Consider the following 15,639-nt stretch of genomic DNA (forward strand, 5'->3'; position numbering starts at 1 on the left):
AGGGATTTTTTTCACAAAAATTATGAAAGGTAGGGACGTTTTGTGCTAATTACCCTTGTGACTTGTCTGTAATTGACAAAACTTGTTCAAACATGTGTAATATATATTTTGTTTACCAAACATCATACAGTACTACAATGAATATAACAAAAACAAATACAATAATTTCTTTATAAATTCTATATACAAATACTTGTTCAGAAACTATACATGATCACAAAAGCATCGACCAACAAATCATACAAAAAATATCCATCGAAAAAATCATCGCCAGTTAAGTGTACACTCTGACATACATCAATCTAATCTACCATAAACATCAACTCAATCAACAATTTCATCACTAACCTGACATTGTTTTGCCTCTTCCACCCCTTCATAAACTATATTGTCTTTGTATGTTTTGTTGCTAGAATTGAAAATGTACAGGACACATTTATTAATATCCAACTATCCTAGCATCCAATGAGCCCGATCGTTGGCATGATGGGTAGAAGAACGTATTCAACCTCTCTCCAAGATGTATTAAATGCTAATCTTTCACCATTGATGGTTTTGAGAAGTTTCTGCTTTTCATTCACGATGCCTGGGTCTTCGACAAAATTGAGGTATAATTTTTGAATTGACATGTCAAAGATGCTGTTTGTGGTTGTTGCCTTCATCTTCACACTATTCCCTGACTTTACAAGTTGTCTAATGTAATAAAAGCAAGCATCCAAATACTGTAACGAGTAAAAAATAACATGCAAAAGTAACATCAAAATCGATCGTCGCATTATTTTGAACTTTCTCTCTTTAAGTTTGGTTTGCAATTTTCTTTATCAACATTTGAATATAATTGTTAGAAATAAACTCAATTTGTTAACAAGAAGTCAACCACACGTCAACATAGTATGTTGGGATGAAGTGGACGAAGGAAGGTTATTGGGTCTAGAATATGTTTAGATTAATTTTGAAAAAGTAATGATAATTAAAAAACAGTTAAAGACAGCTCAAGATAGAAAAAAGAACTATGGAGATAGATACAGAAGAAACCTTGAACTTGAAGCTGGAGATAGAGTTTTTCTGCGATTATTGCCATGGTACGGTGTTATCAGATTTGGTAAATAGGGTAAATTGAGCTTGATGTATAGTGGCCAATATGAGATTGTTGAACACATCTGTCTAGTTGTTTATCGATTGGCTTTGCCAATGGAATTGTCTAGAATTCACGATTTATTTCATGTTTCCATGCTTCATAAGTATATTCTAGATCTATCTCATGTTTTGGAATCACAACGAGTAGAGTTGAAATGGAAATCTTTTATGTGAAGAAGAACCAATTCTGATATTGGACATAAATGAACATGTCTTGCATAGTAAGAACATTCCTTTAGTTAAAGTCTTATAGCGGAATCATGATAGAAGAACTGACATGGAAAAGTGAAGAGCAGATATATTCTCAATATCCATGGCTTTTTCATACTTAGTCAGTTGAATTTCGAGGACGAATTTTTTTTAAGAAGGTGAGTTTTTTAATACCTTATTTTATTAAACAAGTCAATAGTAAAAAATGTCAACCTTTGAAAAGGAAAGAGGAAGAAGAAAAAATATGGAAAAATTAGCCAATGTTGTTAGAAAATAAATGGTTTTACTATTAATTTTGAATTCTTCAATTCCAAAGGTAATTAAAAAGTTACTTATTGAATAATTATGTTTAATTTTAAAGTCGTTAGGTTATTAGTTTAAATTCAATTTTATTGAAAGGAAACAATTGAATTAAATATAATAAGCTAGGAAACTATGTTAAAAGGAAAGAAAAATAGTTTAAGTGATTAAAAGAATTGGAAAAATTGCTTAAGTATAAAAAGATTAAAATTTAGTATCGCCTATTTAATTATTGAAGTTACATAAGATAGTTAATTGTTAATCTAAAAATTATATCATATTTAAGACGACAATACGGAGATCGGGACAACCTAGCAATCGAGTTGATTTTGCATACATAGTTCTTTGAGTGGGAAAAACTTAAATATTTTCAAGTGTTGACAAATTAGGTATATTATTACATTATGTGCAATTATGTGAATTATATATTCAATTATATTATTATTATGAAAGTTTCTTTCAGTATGATATATGTGGAACTTCCTAGATTGGATATGGATCATTTGTGAATTAGAATCTACGACATGTTTTATTGACCACTATTATGGTACGACATGTGATTGTGTTGGTCGCAAATTGCTCCCAAGGGTAATTAGGGGATGTGCTTTTGGTTATCACGGGAGGAATGACCACTTGCTTGTGCCGTTGTGATATGACGATTATTGGCATCTCGGGTAGAATACTCTTGGGGTGATCATAGGGGCTGTCAGGTGATGTAACTCTAGTCATCACAAGAGGATGGTCCACTCGCCTGTGATATTGTGTATATTGACATCTCGAGTGGGATACTTCTTGAGTGATTATAAGGGTTGTACCTCTGATGATCAAAGGAAGATGGGCCACTTGACTATGCCCAATTTGATTATTGATTACTGATGTTGATATTATGTAGAGATCTATCTAGTACCTAGTAGTTGTGTCAAGGACCCAATAAAATGAAAGTTTCAAATGAAAATATTTTGAGTTTATAGTGATGAATTTATCATGTCTACGAGATAATATTTTTCAGTATTATTAGAATGATTCCTATCTTAATTATTATTATTATGTAATGTTATATCATGATTTGTTAAGTTATATATACTCGATTTTGATAACAATGTAAAAATGGAAAGTATATTTATTTTCGAACTTTTCTAGGCACTGAGCTATCAACTCATATATTTTTTCATAGTTTTTCTTATTAGGTAACAATTGAGTTTATGAGCATCTTTTGGAATAGAGCCTTTGATTTTGGAGTCATAGCCATACGATAGAGTTTGTCAGTATGACTCACCTCTTGGTGCCTGTAGTTAGTGTTTTGGGATACATGTTCATTTTTGGATGTGATTTTGTATCACTTGTAGATATTTATAGAGCTCGCTGTGTATTTTGCATCCATATGTACATTTCTTGTTATTTTCATAGTAAAAGTTGAAATTTTGACTTATTTCTATTGCATTCTATTTATCTTTTGGGATTTGCGCATAGTGAATTATAAGTCGATTAGTCATATTTATAAGGGAGATCATGCCAAAATTTTGTTAAAATAATTTATAAAAAGGTGCATATTGTAATAGTCTTGATGATGGGTCTAACTTTGGGTTGGTATCTATAATCGGAGCACGTCACATTCCTGGTCCACTAGCATTACTCGGTGTGGGGGCGTGTCAAGTGACCTGTGACATATAAACATGATTCGTGATTAGTTCTGTATGATTTATGACCTATGAACATGTATCTATGACAAAGGCACAATGAACTATGACTTGGTATATGTGACTTGCGACCTATCAAAACTACTGACACCATCAGCACATATGAAAATAGCGTTTAACATATACTCCGAAAACATGTGACCACCACCAAACCACCTAAAAAAAAAATCACAAACACCACCTCAAAAATCACTCTAAAACACCGACTATGTTGCATATTTGAAAACCACCTCAAAAAGCACTCTAAAATTGCGACGCTCAGATCGCCGAGCATGTTTAGCAACAAACACTTTCATTAATCATACCTCTTAAATCTCAGCATTTTCTTACCTTCATCTATCCTTGTGATTATCCGAACACTTTCATTAATCTATTCATCAATCTCCCATACACCACCCCAATTAAACTTTGCCACTTCCTCTTCTCCAAATCTACTAAGCTTAGAGAATCACAGATTTTTCCTCATCAACCTAATTTCTTGTAGGTGAGTTTAACATATTTAGTGCCCTTTTTGATTAAAAATATGTAAAGTGAAATAGTATTTGAAAATGAAGAGTAACGGTAGAGAGAGAATGAATAGGATAGATAGAGAAGGGAGAAGAAAATGAAAATGCTTTTAAAGTGAAATGGGGGCGGAGATGGGGTGGAAATGAGTAGGTAGATTAATTTAGTCTGATAATATTATTGTTCAAAATTAAAAAAATTGAATTATCACCTGAATTTGTACAAATAACTTTCAAAATATTTTTAAAAATGGAACTTAAATAGCATGTCTTGGTGTAATTTCCATTTGGAAAAATTAACATAGACTATTTGAGATGGGATTAACTACGTTCTTCATGAATGTTGTCAAAGAAAATTTTCATTGGGAGATGCAAAGATCGTTGCTACAGAGTATGTCTCTGCAACACTGAAAGTTGGAAAAGAGCCATATATTAATAGTTTCAGTAATAAGCATTGAATATTGCTAAATATGATCTTTGAAAAAGTTTTTAACAATAGACAACAAACGTTGCTAAAGAGTATATTTTTGTGACAATTAACGAACGTTGTAAGAGATACACATATTAATAATTTCATCAAAAAGGCACTGAATTCGTTGCTGTAAGATGAGATTTTAATAATTGTCATTGAACCTTGCAAAAAATGTGAAATATGTAAATTTTTTGCAACGATCAATGAACGTTACAAAAGACGATATTCACAAGATACATTAAAATATGTTGCCAAATGTCAATTATGTTTATGAACAACAATATACACTTATTATATGTTACGATAGACCCTTTTTAGTAACGCACAATTATTGAATGTTGCTTTTACATGTTGTAAAAGGTCCTTTTTGTTGTAGCGAACAATTGTCACTACGTTTATGGGCTTTTAACGAGACTATTTTACATTTGAGCAGGTGAATAATTCTTAGGAAAAAAAATCTTAGAAAGATTTCTCACATTTAATTTTTATCATTTCTCTTGAAATGATAAAAAGTGGCATTGTTTGATGCACAAAGGTATCTTAAGCTGCTTATTTCATGAATTTCGAGAAACAATTTCTACCATCATGAATTTTTCATTAATGATCCATGCCTAATCTTGTCATATTTTAACCCCTCATTCACATTCACATGCTACCACTTACTATTATACTTTTTAGTCCAAATAATATACACATACACGTGAAAATTGTAGAGGGATCAAGTTTCTATTACTCCTCCTTTCAAATTTCACTGTAAGTGCGCTGCTTATGTTGAATTATTGTTATGCTATGAATATCAAGAAAATTATTATGGGTCCCATAAGTTACGATATGATTATGATTATGTTAGGAGGGCCGAAGTTTAGTAGCACTACACATAAGAATTCTTACCACCTATGTTCGGTAAAATTCTTATGTCTCCATTATGTTGATTATGATTATTATGCTCTTTTAAGTTATACACAATGATAATTCATGGTGTACTTATTGATATTTTATAAATCTCACTCGATGATAATTCCCCTACAAGGCGGCAACCTGCATTCCGACCACACCCACGTTTTAAATCTACCACCTAATACTTCACCCCACCTAGCCCCCGGGCCCTATTGTGATTTAGCAACTAAAGCTGGACAAGATCTTGAGGCTTTGAAATGGGTTTCACACCAGTGGGGTGAGTAGTTGAAGACAGATTCAATTTGATTCCCTAATTTGTTGCAATCATGTAATTCTTCCGATCCAACTAATGGTGAATTGAAATCACAACTGGGACAATTGATGCCAAGATCCTATGCTAGGGTATTAAATGGGTCTCAAGTAAAATAATTTGACCTAGGAATTTCTCTGGATTTAAATTACATCAAACCACTCTGTGTTAATGGTCGAATGAAGGTGGTTCATCCTATTGAAGTGGCGGCTTCAGGTTGCGAATTTTGGAGAACAACATTGGTTGGACACTTTGTTGGGAGAAAGTTATCTTTTCTAGTCGTGAACTCCATTGCTCATAAGTTATAGGATAGATATGGCCTTAAGGAGGTTCTATCCTCAGATGTTGGTTTCTATTTCTTTAGGTTCGATTCTGTTCGTCAAGCTCTCTTAGTCCTTGAAGGAACGCCATGGCATATGGCTAATATGCCACTTATCCTAAAGCGTTGGCAACCTAATATGACTCTGACCAAGGAGAACCTACGTTGCATTCTTATTTAGGTGAAGCTTTATAATATCCCGTTTGAGTACTTGATAATGGAGGGGTTGAATCATGTAGCAAGTGCTGTAGGTCGTCCTTTACACACGGATGCGATCATTCTTACACGTAAATGTCCTAGCTTTTCACGTGTTTGTATAGAGATTAATGCTGTGGAAGTGTTAGTGGAAGATTTTGATTTTTGCCATGCAAATGGAGAGTGGATTACTATTTGTGCTGAGTTTGAATGGATCCCCATAAAATGCACGGAATGTGGGGTATTTTACCACTCTTGCACTTCACATACTAAGCCTAGGAAAAAACTTTCCAAGGTTTGGGTTGCTAAGGATAAGGCTGGCCAGAGTGGTGTTGCTAATGATAAACCACCTATAGATAATGGATGGACTCATGTCTCGCATAAGAGGAAGTCCTCCAGAAGTGTCGATGATGGTATTGCTATTCCTATCCAAGTAGATGGCATCCATACTTTGGCAGATAATTCTAAGGTGATCCAGCGAGAGGCTGATCAACAATCTTCGCATAGTGATATTGATAAGTAGCTAGTGGTTTTCAAGAAGACTCATGGAGAGATTGATAAGTCATTTGAACCTAGTGAGACCTTGATAACCAGAGGGTGGTATTGAAGCCCAATGAGAATACTGAACTTGGGGAAGAAGGGAAAGTGTCTCCAGTTTCACTTGCCATTTTGAATGAAGAGGATAGTCATACTTCTATCCCTCATTCTAACTCGTTGGCAAAAAAAGCTATTGATTCACTTCAGAAGAAGAAGAATGGGCCAGGAGGCAAGCACAAAAAGGGAAAGAAGCACCACTCCCCTAGGGGAGGCAGATGGCGTTAGGCATATTGAGGGTGTGATTTTCTCCTTGACTTTAATTATGTTTTTTGGATGCTCGAATGTCAGAGGGTCAAATGACCCTCTTAAAAAATCTGAAGTAAAGAGCCTCATCTCTTCCAAGAAGCTTTCTTTGTGTGAATAGGTGGAAACTAAAGTTAAGGAGAAGAATAAAAATAAGTTGGCAAACGCCATCTTCAAGTCTTGGAATGTCCCTACTAATTATAATTGTTCTCCGCTTGGCAGAATTTGGATATGTTGGAATCCAAATGATGTTCATGTTTTGCTGGTGGGTAGCTTAGCTCAAGCTATCCATGTCCATGTTAATGTATGCAATGGTAAATGCAGTTCTATAGTGTCAGTGGTATACGGGGATAACGTCCCAGTTAAGCGTGGCAATCTATGGGTTGATTTAGTAGCTAGACATGGAGGATTTACATGTTTTCCTTGGTTGGTCATGGGGGACTTCAATTCTGTTATCTCCCTTTCAGATGTGGCAGGTAATTCTTCTTCTTGGCATGCATGGAAAGACGATCTTAGGAATTGCATGGCAACTGCGGGTTTGGATGATTTAAAGTTTGATAATTGTTTATATACATGGTCTAATAAGTATGTATTTGATCCTATTCTCAAGAAACTAGATTGGGTATTGGTGAATTTGGAGCGAGAGGAAGAGTTTCAGGGATCGGAAGCTACTTTTGTTAGTGCTAGTGTGTCGGATCATTTTCCTATGGTTGTGAAATTTGTAGAGTTTCCACGTAGGAAGATTCCATTCTGTTTCTTTGATTATTAGATGGATCACTAAGATTTTTTTCCTTTGGTGACTCAGATACGGGGTGAAGCGGTCGTGGGAACTCCTATATATTTTCTGTGTTTGAAGTTGAAAAAGCTGAAGCTTGCCCTGAAAGATTTTAATAAGGAGCATTTTTCAAATCTACCTAGTAGAATTACTCGAGCTTGAATTGATTAAGAGCATGTTCAGTGTTTGATTCAGCATTACCTTTGGACTCATCTTTATATAATGAGGAGGTTCAATTACAAAAGGAATTTTTCGAGTTAAGTAAGGCTAATGAAGGCTTCTTGAGACAAAAAGCTCGTGTTAAATGGCCGAATTTAGGGGACCAGAATACTGCTTTCTTCTTCAAGGCTATGAAAAGTCACTATGGCAAGAATAAGGTGGTTTCCATTTGTAGAGAAGATGGTACTAGAGTTGAGGAACCGTATGAGACTAGTCAAGTTATTGTTGAATTCTATCAAAATCTCCTTGGACAACAGCCTAGTGGTGAGAGGCTAGATATAGACTTGCTTCAAAAAGCTCTTCCCAAAAATATCTTAATGGTACAGAAAGAATCCCTTGATAGAGATGTGTTGTTTGATAAGATTAAGGAGGTTTTGTTCTCTTTGAAAGACAACAAGTCTCTGAGACATAATGGTTTTAATGCAGGTTTCTTCAAGAGGACTTGGAACATTGTGGGGAATGGTTTTCTACGTGCAACAAGTCTTTCTTTGACTCGAGCAATCTATTGAAGCAAGTTAATGCTACCACTATTGCATTGGTCCCTAAGATTCCAAATCCTTCTCAAGTAAAGGACTTTAGGCCTATCTCTTGTTGCAATATTATTTATAAATGTGTTGCTAAGCTTATTGCCAATAGAGTCAAGATGGTGCTTCCAGACATTGTTGGACCTCAACAAATTGCTTTTGTTAAAGGTAGACATATTATTGATAATATTCTTTTTTCCCAAGAGTTGCTGAGGAATTATCACCGTGGTGGAGGACTGCATAGATCTGCTCTTAAAGTCGATCTCATGAAAGCTTATGATTTTGTTCACTAAGATTTTCTCCTTGCGGTTCTAAGGGTGCTTGGTTTTCCGGAGAGGATTGTTGTGTGGATTACTGAGTGTATCACTTCCACTCGATTTTCGATTTCAATTAATGGCGAGTTGCATGGTTTCTTTCCTAATGAGGGAGGTTTGAGACAAGGAGATCCTTTGTCGCCCTATTTATTTGTCTTGGCAATGGAGGTCTTTTCAGATTTAATGGGTTTAATGGTTGCTAAGCAAGATTTCAAATACCATTGGAGTTGTGAGGAGGAAAAGATCACCCACTTGTGTTTTGCTGACGATCTTATGGTTTTTTGTAGAGTTGATGTTGGTTCTGAATCTTTTATTAATGCTTGGTTTAATCGATTCAAAGCTCTTTTTGGTCTTATTCCAAATCCAGAGAAGATTAATCTATTTGTTAGTGGTGTTTCTTCATATCTTAAGGATCACTTGCTAGATGTTTTAGGGTATAAGGAGGGCGTGTTACCGGTACGTTATCTTGGTGTCCCACTCATCTCTACCAAATTGCGAGCTTTGGATCGTAAGGTGTTGGTGGATCGAATTATAACTAGAGCGAAGAGTTGAACTTGCCGAGCAGTCTCGTATGCGGGTATTTTACAGCTTATTAAGTCTATACTATTTTCTATTCAGGTATATTGGTCTTCTATATTTATTTTACCAAAAGCTGTGATCAAACAAGTGGAAGCTACTCTACGAACTTTCTTATGGAAGGGTTGTGACCTTAACACCGATGGGACTAAAGTGGTTTGGACAAAAATTTGTATGCCTAAGGATGATGGTGGTTTGGGTCTACGAAGCATGGAGATTTGGAATAAGGCTGTCATGTTAAAGCACCTTTGGTCCCTTTGTATGAATTCAGCCTCCTCTTGTGGGTTTCATGGGCATGATGCTACTTAATTAGAGGTAGGAGCATTTAAGAATTGAAGTGTCCTAAAGATTGTTCTTGAAGATGGAGGAAGATTCTTGGACTTCGGGATATGGGAAGGGACAAAATGAAATTCAGTGTTGGTAATTGTAGACGTTATTTGCTTTGGTTTGATAATTGACATCCTCTTGGCCCTTTAGAGAAGATTCTTGTTGAGAGAATCATTCATGAATCTAGATTGAACAAACAAGCTAAGGTGGCTGATATTATTGAGGGCGATACTTGGAGTTGACCATCAGCTCGTTCCTCTGTGTTGTCTAACTTTATGCGAGACACACTTGATACCTTTCGACTAGATAGTACTAGAGAGGATATCTTGCAATGGATGAATGATGTGCATGGAGTCTTCTCCGTTTGGAGTGCTTGGGACTCTCTTCGAGTTCACTGCCCTAGGGTGACCTGGTATCACATTGTCTGGTTCTGTAAATGTATTCCTTGTCATGCATTTATCCTTTGGCTAGCAATTCAAGGTGGCCTCTATACACAGACCAAGCTTATTTGCTTTGGTTTGGTACAGTCTATGTGTTGTGTGCTGTGTGGTTGTTCTGAGCGTGTTTGGCATTCTTTGCATGCAAAATGTAACCTGCCTTGGGTTCAGCAGAGTTGGCCAAATACTCTTTCTTGGATGGAGCAGTTTCTTGAGAGGTCTATGCACTCTATTGTTATCCGTTTGATGTTTGTAGCTTCGATTTATGCTATTTGGCATGAGCGTAATGCTAGGACCCATGGCGAAGCTCCTAAACACGAGTCTGTTGTTATTTGAGACATTATTTTTTCTATTTGTGCACGAGTAAAGCACGAGTAAGGGATTGGTTCCATCTAATGAAAATAGATGGTTCCAACGCTCATGAGGTTTTTCTGCGAATATTTTTATTGATATTGTTAGGATTAAGCACTAATCTAGATTCTTATTGGTGCTGGGATGACTTATTTTCCTAGCATATTTTCTGGGGTATGCCCTTGTAATTTTGTACTTTACTTTCACAAGTTCAATATAATACACTTACCTTGTAAAAAAACAAAGGTATCTTAAATTTCTGCTCATTTTACTATGTATGTTTGTTGGATGATTCAGTACTTTGGAAAATCTTGTTATACGGTTTGTCCCTCTTATTAATTTTCCGATTTGGGAGTCTCTTGGTTACTATTTAGAAGCTGAAATAAATGTGAAAAGTTGATTTTTATTTTTTCCCAACTATTTCTATGAGTTTAGGCTAACTATCAACATATTTTTCATACAACACCCAACAATACTACGTCTCATCATGCACGTTATGAAGCACCACATTACTTTATATTAATCCAACTTATTACTAAATATTACTATTTTATATTTTCAGCAACATAAATATATTTACAATATCACTATCAAACCACATGCATCGTATGGGTTCCTAATTAGTTGAATTAAATGAGAATACATTTCCATTAACAATGTTAAACTATTTCGTAGGAACATCAATGCACTGGAAACACAGACTATGATTTGCAATCCAAAAGTCGATCCATTTGATTGAATATTGCGAATTTGAACATTAAACATTCATTGATGTACGTAAAATACCTTTTAAATGGAAGAATTGACAAAATATCAACTTTCATATTCATTAAAAACATAATAAAAGTAAATCCTAATCAGGGTTTTACTGGAAACAAAAAAAGAAAATTCTATCTAACCTTATAGAAGAAAACAAACTCAAGAAAGTTATTAATAGGAACAAACTCCTACTCAAGTAAAACTCCTGCTAGTCATAAAATGATAAAAACTCCTATTTTAACTAAATTAAATAAAAACCGTCCAGCGCTACCAAAGACTACTGCGTCAAACTATCTACCATTTATAATAGAAGCATATAATTGAAATTTCTAATCTAACAAGGAGCTTGCTTCGGCGCTTCTAAACGAATGTAGTCATACATGACTCCAATGAAAGCACGCCCACCTCTCGATTGCTTTAAATAGATTGTGTTTGTACCATTCATAAATTGAATACCCTGTATCTTGATACTATATAACCAATACAATCCGTAAATTCCATGCCTTGCAATTGCATTATCCTTGCCAATTCGCATTGTAGTGAAGTAAGGGGCTGGTGCATTTGGATTGTTGATTCGAACCTAAGAATGTGCAGTAAAAATTAGATATATTCTTACATTTATCAAATTTCAGTCAGAATTTGTTAGTACATACTTGAATTTCAGCATAGGTAGCAGATGCCAATGCTAGCTGCAATGTATAGGATCCTTTCTCGAAAACATTTGTTAAATCAAATGAAATCTGCCATGTTGTGGGTTGATAATTATTTTCACTTATTTTTCTGCGACATAAAATTATGATCAAAGTTAGCAAGATTATATATATAGGTTAAAAATAGGGGAATAAGTAAGAATGTGTTAAAAACCTATTGACATGAGCGAAAAACCAGTCGTATCTGTATTCACTAATGCCAATTCTGTATACTAAATCTTGATTCGGATATAAATCTGTGTATCGATCCCACAACCCATATTGTCTAAACCTGAATGAATATGGTTAACAGTGATCATTAAAAATCATGAAGCATATTATTTCACAATGGATGGAATGTTCATTGTGTTCGGAGAGCTTACTTATCAGCATGTTTGATAGATAATTGAGTCGTGAACCCTGGTGCTGGATCGGGGACATAAAACTCAGCAGCTGTACGATCAGGAATTCCGATTTCCCATAGAGTTGGACCATTTCTTGGAGGTTCATATATAAGATCGCCTAGCTGGATTTGGCTCCATATACCTATAAATGTTCTCTTATAGTTAAGTAGCAGCAGAAAAAATGCCGAAAACATTTGTAAATATAATTTATGAAACGTTCAAATAAAAATGGAAAGACTTATATGTTGTCTTGAGTTGAAAACCTGGTTTGATGACAATATCCTTTTTGTACTTATAATCGCCTATAAATCCGATAACCCAAGCATTCAAATGATAAGTGCTTGCTCTAACATTTCTTATTGTGAAGTAGCCCATTTCATCAGTTTCAGTCCAAAATTGATAACCCTGTGAATAATAATGAAAAAGAAATTTATATGCAATTGACCACCTTATCTAATGTTAATTGTATATAAATAAACATATAAATTCAAGCAAAATATTACCTTAGTCTCTTCTTGCCAAGATCCCAAATGTCCAGGTGGAGCCAACCCTACATATGCTGATTTTGCTGGTATGAGTTCTAAACTCATGTACTTGTCGAACACAAAGAGCCGACCACTAATGGCTCCTCGTTCATTGGCATGAGGAAAGTCTTTTGAAAGAGGGAAATCATATGGCCATTTCTTGGTTTCTATTAGCATCTGATAAGGTAAAACGAATGACAGAGATGAATTATTTTAGGTAGAAAAAGGAAAAAAAATAATCCGACATTGGCACTCGATATTTTATTAATAAATAAAAAAAATAAAATAAAATAAAAATTGTTATTCATATTGTTAGGTTGACTTGTGTCCAGTGTTCTCTATTGAACATGCAGTTAGAATTTTCAAGGTTCTAGTGAATGATGGAATTTAGTTGCTTGAAGAGTACCTGGTTCTTAGCATCTGCCCAGAGTGTACTTGGCGTATTCCACAGATCTGAGTTCAGATATATAAAAACAGGGCCGAATACCTTTTTCCATGGCTCTCCATCTCGTAATGCAATTCTAAAATCTGGGCCGGCATAATGGCTACTTAAAAATATCTATACATGGATGAATGAAAGAGAGTTACTAAGAAAGAAAGCTGTATTTATTAAAGGAATGTTAACCAGAATCCGAATTCGACTAGCAATATTTAACCATATCTTGAAAATATATATCTTGTGAGATTGTCTAAAATTACTAGTAAGCAAGTGATGAGATTGACAAGTACTTACAGCTAAAGTAGTCGGGCCAACATGGGATGTGAGATCAGGTTTCAGAGGGCCACCAGCACGAAACTCGTAGCTTGGTGTTATTATCCAGAAACCTACGCTTCGATTAGTGCTAATCCACCCGTGCAACAAGTCATCCTTGTTTTTGCGTGAGTACTGGTACTTGTCATCCACCTTTTTGTAAAACACATTTATTAAATCTGTTTTTGTTGGCACAATGTGCATTTTGTAGAATGCCTCTGTGTGGGAGCAATTTTAAACAGATATTAATCCATTTTAAGATTGTTGCTGATGCACTAGTCCCCATTTGTGCCGTTAATTTTGACTCCATATGAAACAGAATACCAAAATTATCCTTTAACAAAGGGGGCATATTGGTTATTCTATTTGAACATGGTCAACAATTGTAGCTACGTTTACGTATAACGGTATGATTTTCTCTACAAATTTTATGAAAATTTCTCCCAGACAGGCGCCTCGATCTAAGTTGTTGGATTAATAGTTAAAGACTTACCTCGCCTTTAATAGTTGGACTGTGAGGGTTTTTCAATAGAACAGCTTCTTTATATGCAAGAGCTTGACCTGTGGTTCGATCATGTTCTGTTGGCATGGTCCTTTGCATATCGTCTGATATAGCTATATAATCGAACCTAATCATATCATATTAATTAACAACAAATTTCTTTAACAACTAAGCGAGTAACAAAGTGAAAGTTAACCTAAAATCTCACATATCCTTGTTAAGCTTGAATGCTATTCTTGCTTCATCGATGTTTAAATCAGGCCAACCATCTAAGTGTTCCATTATTCCATATGAATAGAAACCAGATACACCACGCAACATTATAAACCTGTAAAAGACTTGCATTCATTAGGCAGAGACATCTTCTTCTTGAGTATGCAATCCTTGTTAATGAATTTAACTGTCACCTTTTGTCGATATTTAGGGGAACAACATTGTCACCAAGGGAGGACTTCCATGTTTTCATGAATGAAACTTCTATCTGATCTTCGGTTTCTACTATAACTCTGAAATTTGTCCCTTCAAGTCTGCATAAATTTTCCATTTAACTATATTTCTATTTCAATATTTAAATTAATTGAATATGTGCTCGTGTATACAAGTTCGTATGGACTACAATTCCAGAATTCCAAAAGGATCATATTTGAAAACTTACTTGTCGAAAAAGTTTTTCTTCTTTGTTGGCCTACTCCACATGATGTCCCAATACCTAAGTTTATAGCCATTGAAAGCACTTGAATTAGTACTTCCTTAAAGAAGGTTAGATAAGACCATAGAAATATCTACTGCAACATCTTTCATATATAAACATTAAGTATCTTCTCACGTAGCGGTACATAAGATATGATACACGTATTATGAAGTGACTAGTTAACTTTCATATATTTAATCGAGAATGTGAAATATTATAACTAAAATCGAACATTATTCACTACCTCAATATTCATTTCAAAACTACTCACCCTCTTCCAGATTCTGTGAAGCGATATTCCAATATGTTCTCAATTTCTTTGTACTGGATTCCTACGATCATACCACTAGGGGAAGATAACGTGAGACTAACAATACCATTGTCCATCACCACCTGAAAAAAATGCATTTACCAGGGAAATAAAATATCATAAGCTAAGTACTTATTACCTTTAAATGAATGGTAGGGGTAATTTAGCCTTACATGATCATTCAATTTATGTAGTTTGACTGCAGGAAATGGCATCTGCCCTTCAGTACTACGGTTCTGTGGAATATATCTGCTATATGGCAATGAAATAAATATGTAAATATGATTATTCATAATTATAATACGATTCAGCCAGTATCGAATTGCTCTATATCAGCAACTGTTTGCTACACTGGATGGAACGTGACTTGAAAACTTAGTGCTTGTTTGGTAGGGATTTTTATAATTGATTTTTTGACCATTAGAGATAAAATGGGTCCTAGCTGTGAGATAAAAATTCAAAAATGACGACTGGAATAATAAAATAACGGTAAAAAAATTGATTTTAATTGATTTTTAAGTTGTACCAAACAAGCTCTTAATATAAAAGTGACGTGTATCAATTATCATAGTTGTCTCTGGTCAAATCCAACATATCAAATATGAA

General features: G+C 34.8%; 4 protein-coding genes across 4 annotated transcripts; 3 read left to right on the plus strand and 1 right to left on the minus strand.

The window, feature by feature from the left end:
* The first annotated feature begins 6,062 nt into the window (after positions 1 to 6,062).
* On the plus strand, positions 6,063 to 8,691 carry LOC111366706. The gene is made up of 7 exons (XM_022987412.1): positions 6,063 to 6,509; positions 6,635 to 6,806; positions 6,926 to 6,956; positions 7,103 to 7,589; positions 7,686 to 7,797; positions 7,851 to 8,250; positions 8,301 to 8,691. The coding sequence occupies exons 1-7, from the start codon at positions 6,063 to 6,065 to the stop codon at positions 8,689 to 8,691; spliced, it is 2,040 nt and encodes a 679-aa protein (XP_022843180.1).
* Positions 8,692 to 8,874: 183 nt separating this feature from the next.
* On the plus strand, positions 8,875 to 9,597 carry LOC111366707. Its single transcript, XM_022987413.1, has 2 exons — positions 8,875 to 9,168; positions 9,331 to 9,597. The coding sequence occupies exons 1-2, from the start codon at positions 8,875 to 8,877 to the stop codon at positions 9,595 to 9,597; spliced, it is 561 nt and encodes a 186-aa protein (XP_022843181.1).
* A 293-nt stretch (positions 9,598 to 9,890) lies between these two features.
* LOC111366708 lies at positions 9,891 to 10,388 on the plus strand. The gene has a single exon (XM_022987414.1). It carries the CDS (start codon positions 9,891 to 9,893, stop codon positions 10,386 to 10,388), a length of 498 nt encoding a protein of 165 aa, XP_022843182.1.
* Positions 10,389 to 11,424: 1,036 nt separating this feature from the next.
* On the minus strand, positions 11,425 to 15,248 carry LOC111366469 (probable rhamnogalacturonate lyase B). Its single transcript, XM_022987224.1, has 14 exons — positions 15,207 to 15,248; positions 14,995 to 15,116; positions 14,688 to 14,741; positions 14,440 to 14,559; positions 14,241 to 14,360; positions 14,024 to 14,159; positions 13,513 to 13,683; positions 13,186 to 13,338; positions 12,759 to 12,956; positions 12,519 to 12,660; positions 12,235 to 12,397; positions 12,027 to 12,143; positions 11,816 to 11,942; positions 11,425 to 11,742 (listed from the first exon to the last, which is right to left on the minus strand). The coding sequence occupies exons 1-14, from the start codon at positions 15,246 to 15,248 to the stop codon at positions 11,497 to 11,499; spliced, it is 1,911 nt and encodes a 636-aa protein (XP_022842992.1). The 3' UTR covers positions 11,425 to 11,496.
* Between the last annotated feature and the right edge of the window lie 391 nt (positions 15,249 to 15,639).

Source organism: Olea europaea, chromosome 18 (genome assembly GCF_002742605.1).
Source record: "Olea europaea var. sylvestris chromosome 18, O_europaea_v1, whole genome shotgun sequence".
NCBI classification, from domain to species: Eukaryota; Viridiplantae; Streptophyta; class Magnoliopsida; order Lamiales; family Oleaceae; genus Olea; species Olea europaea.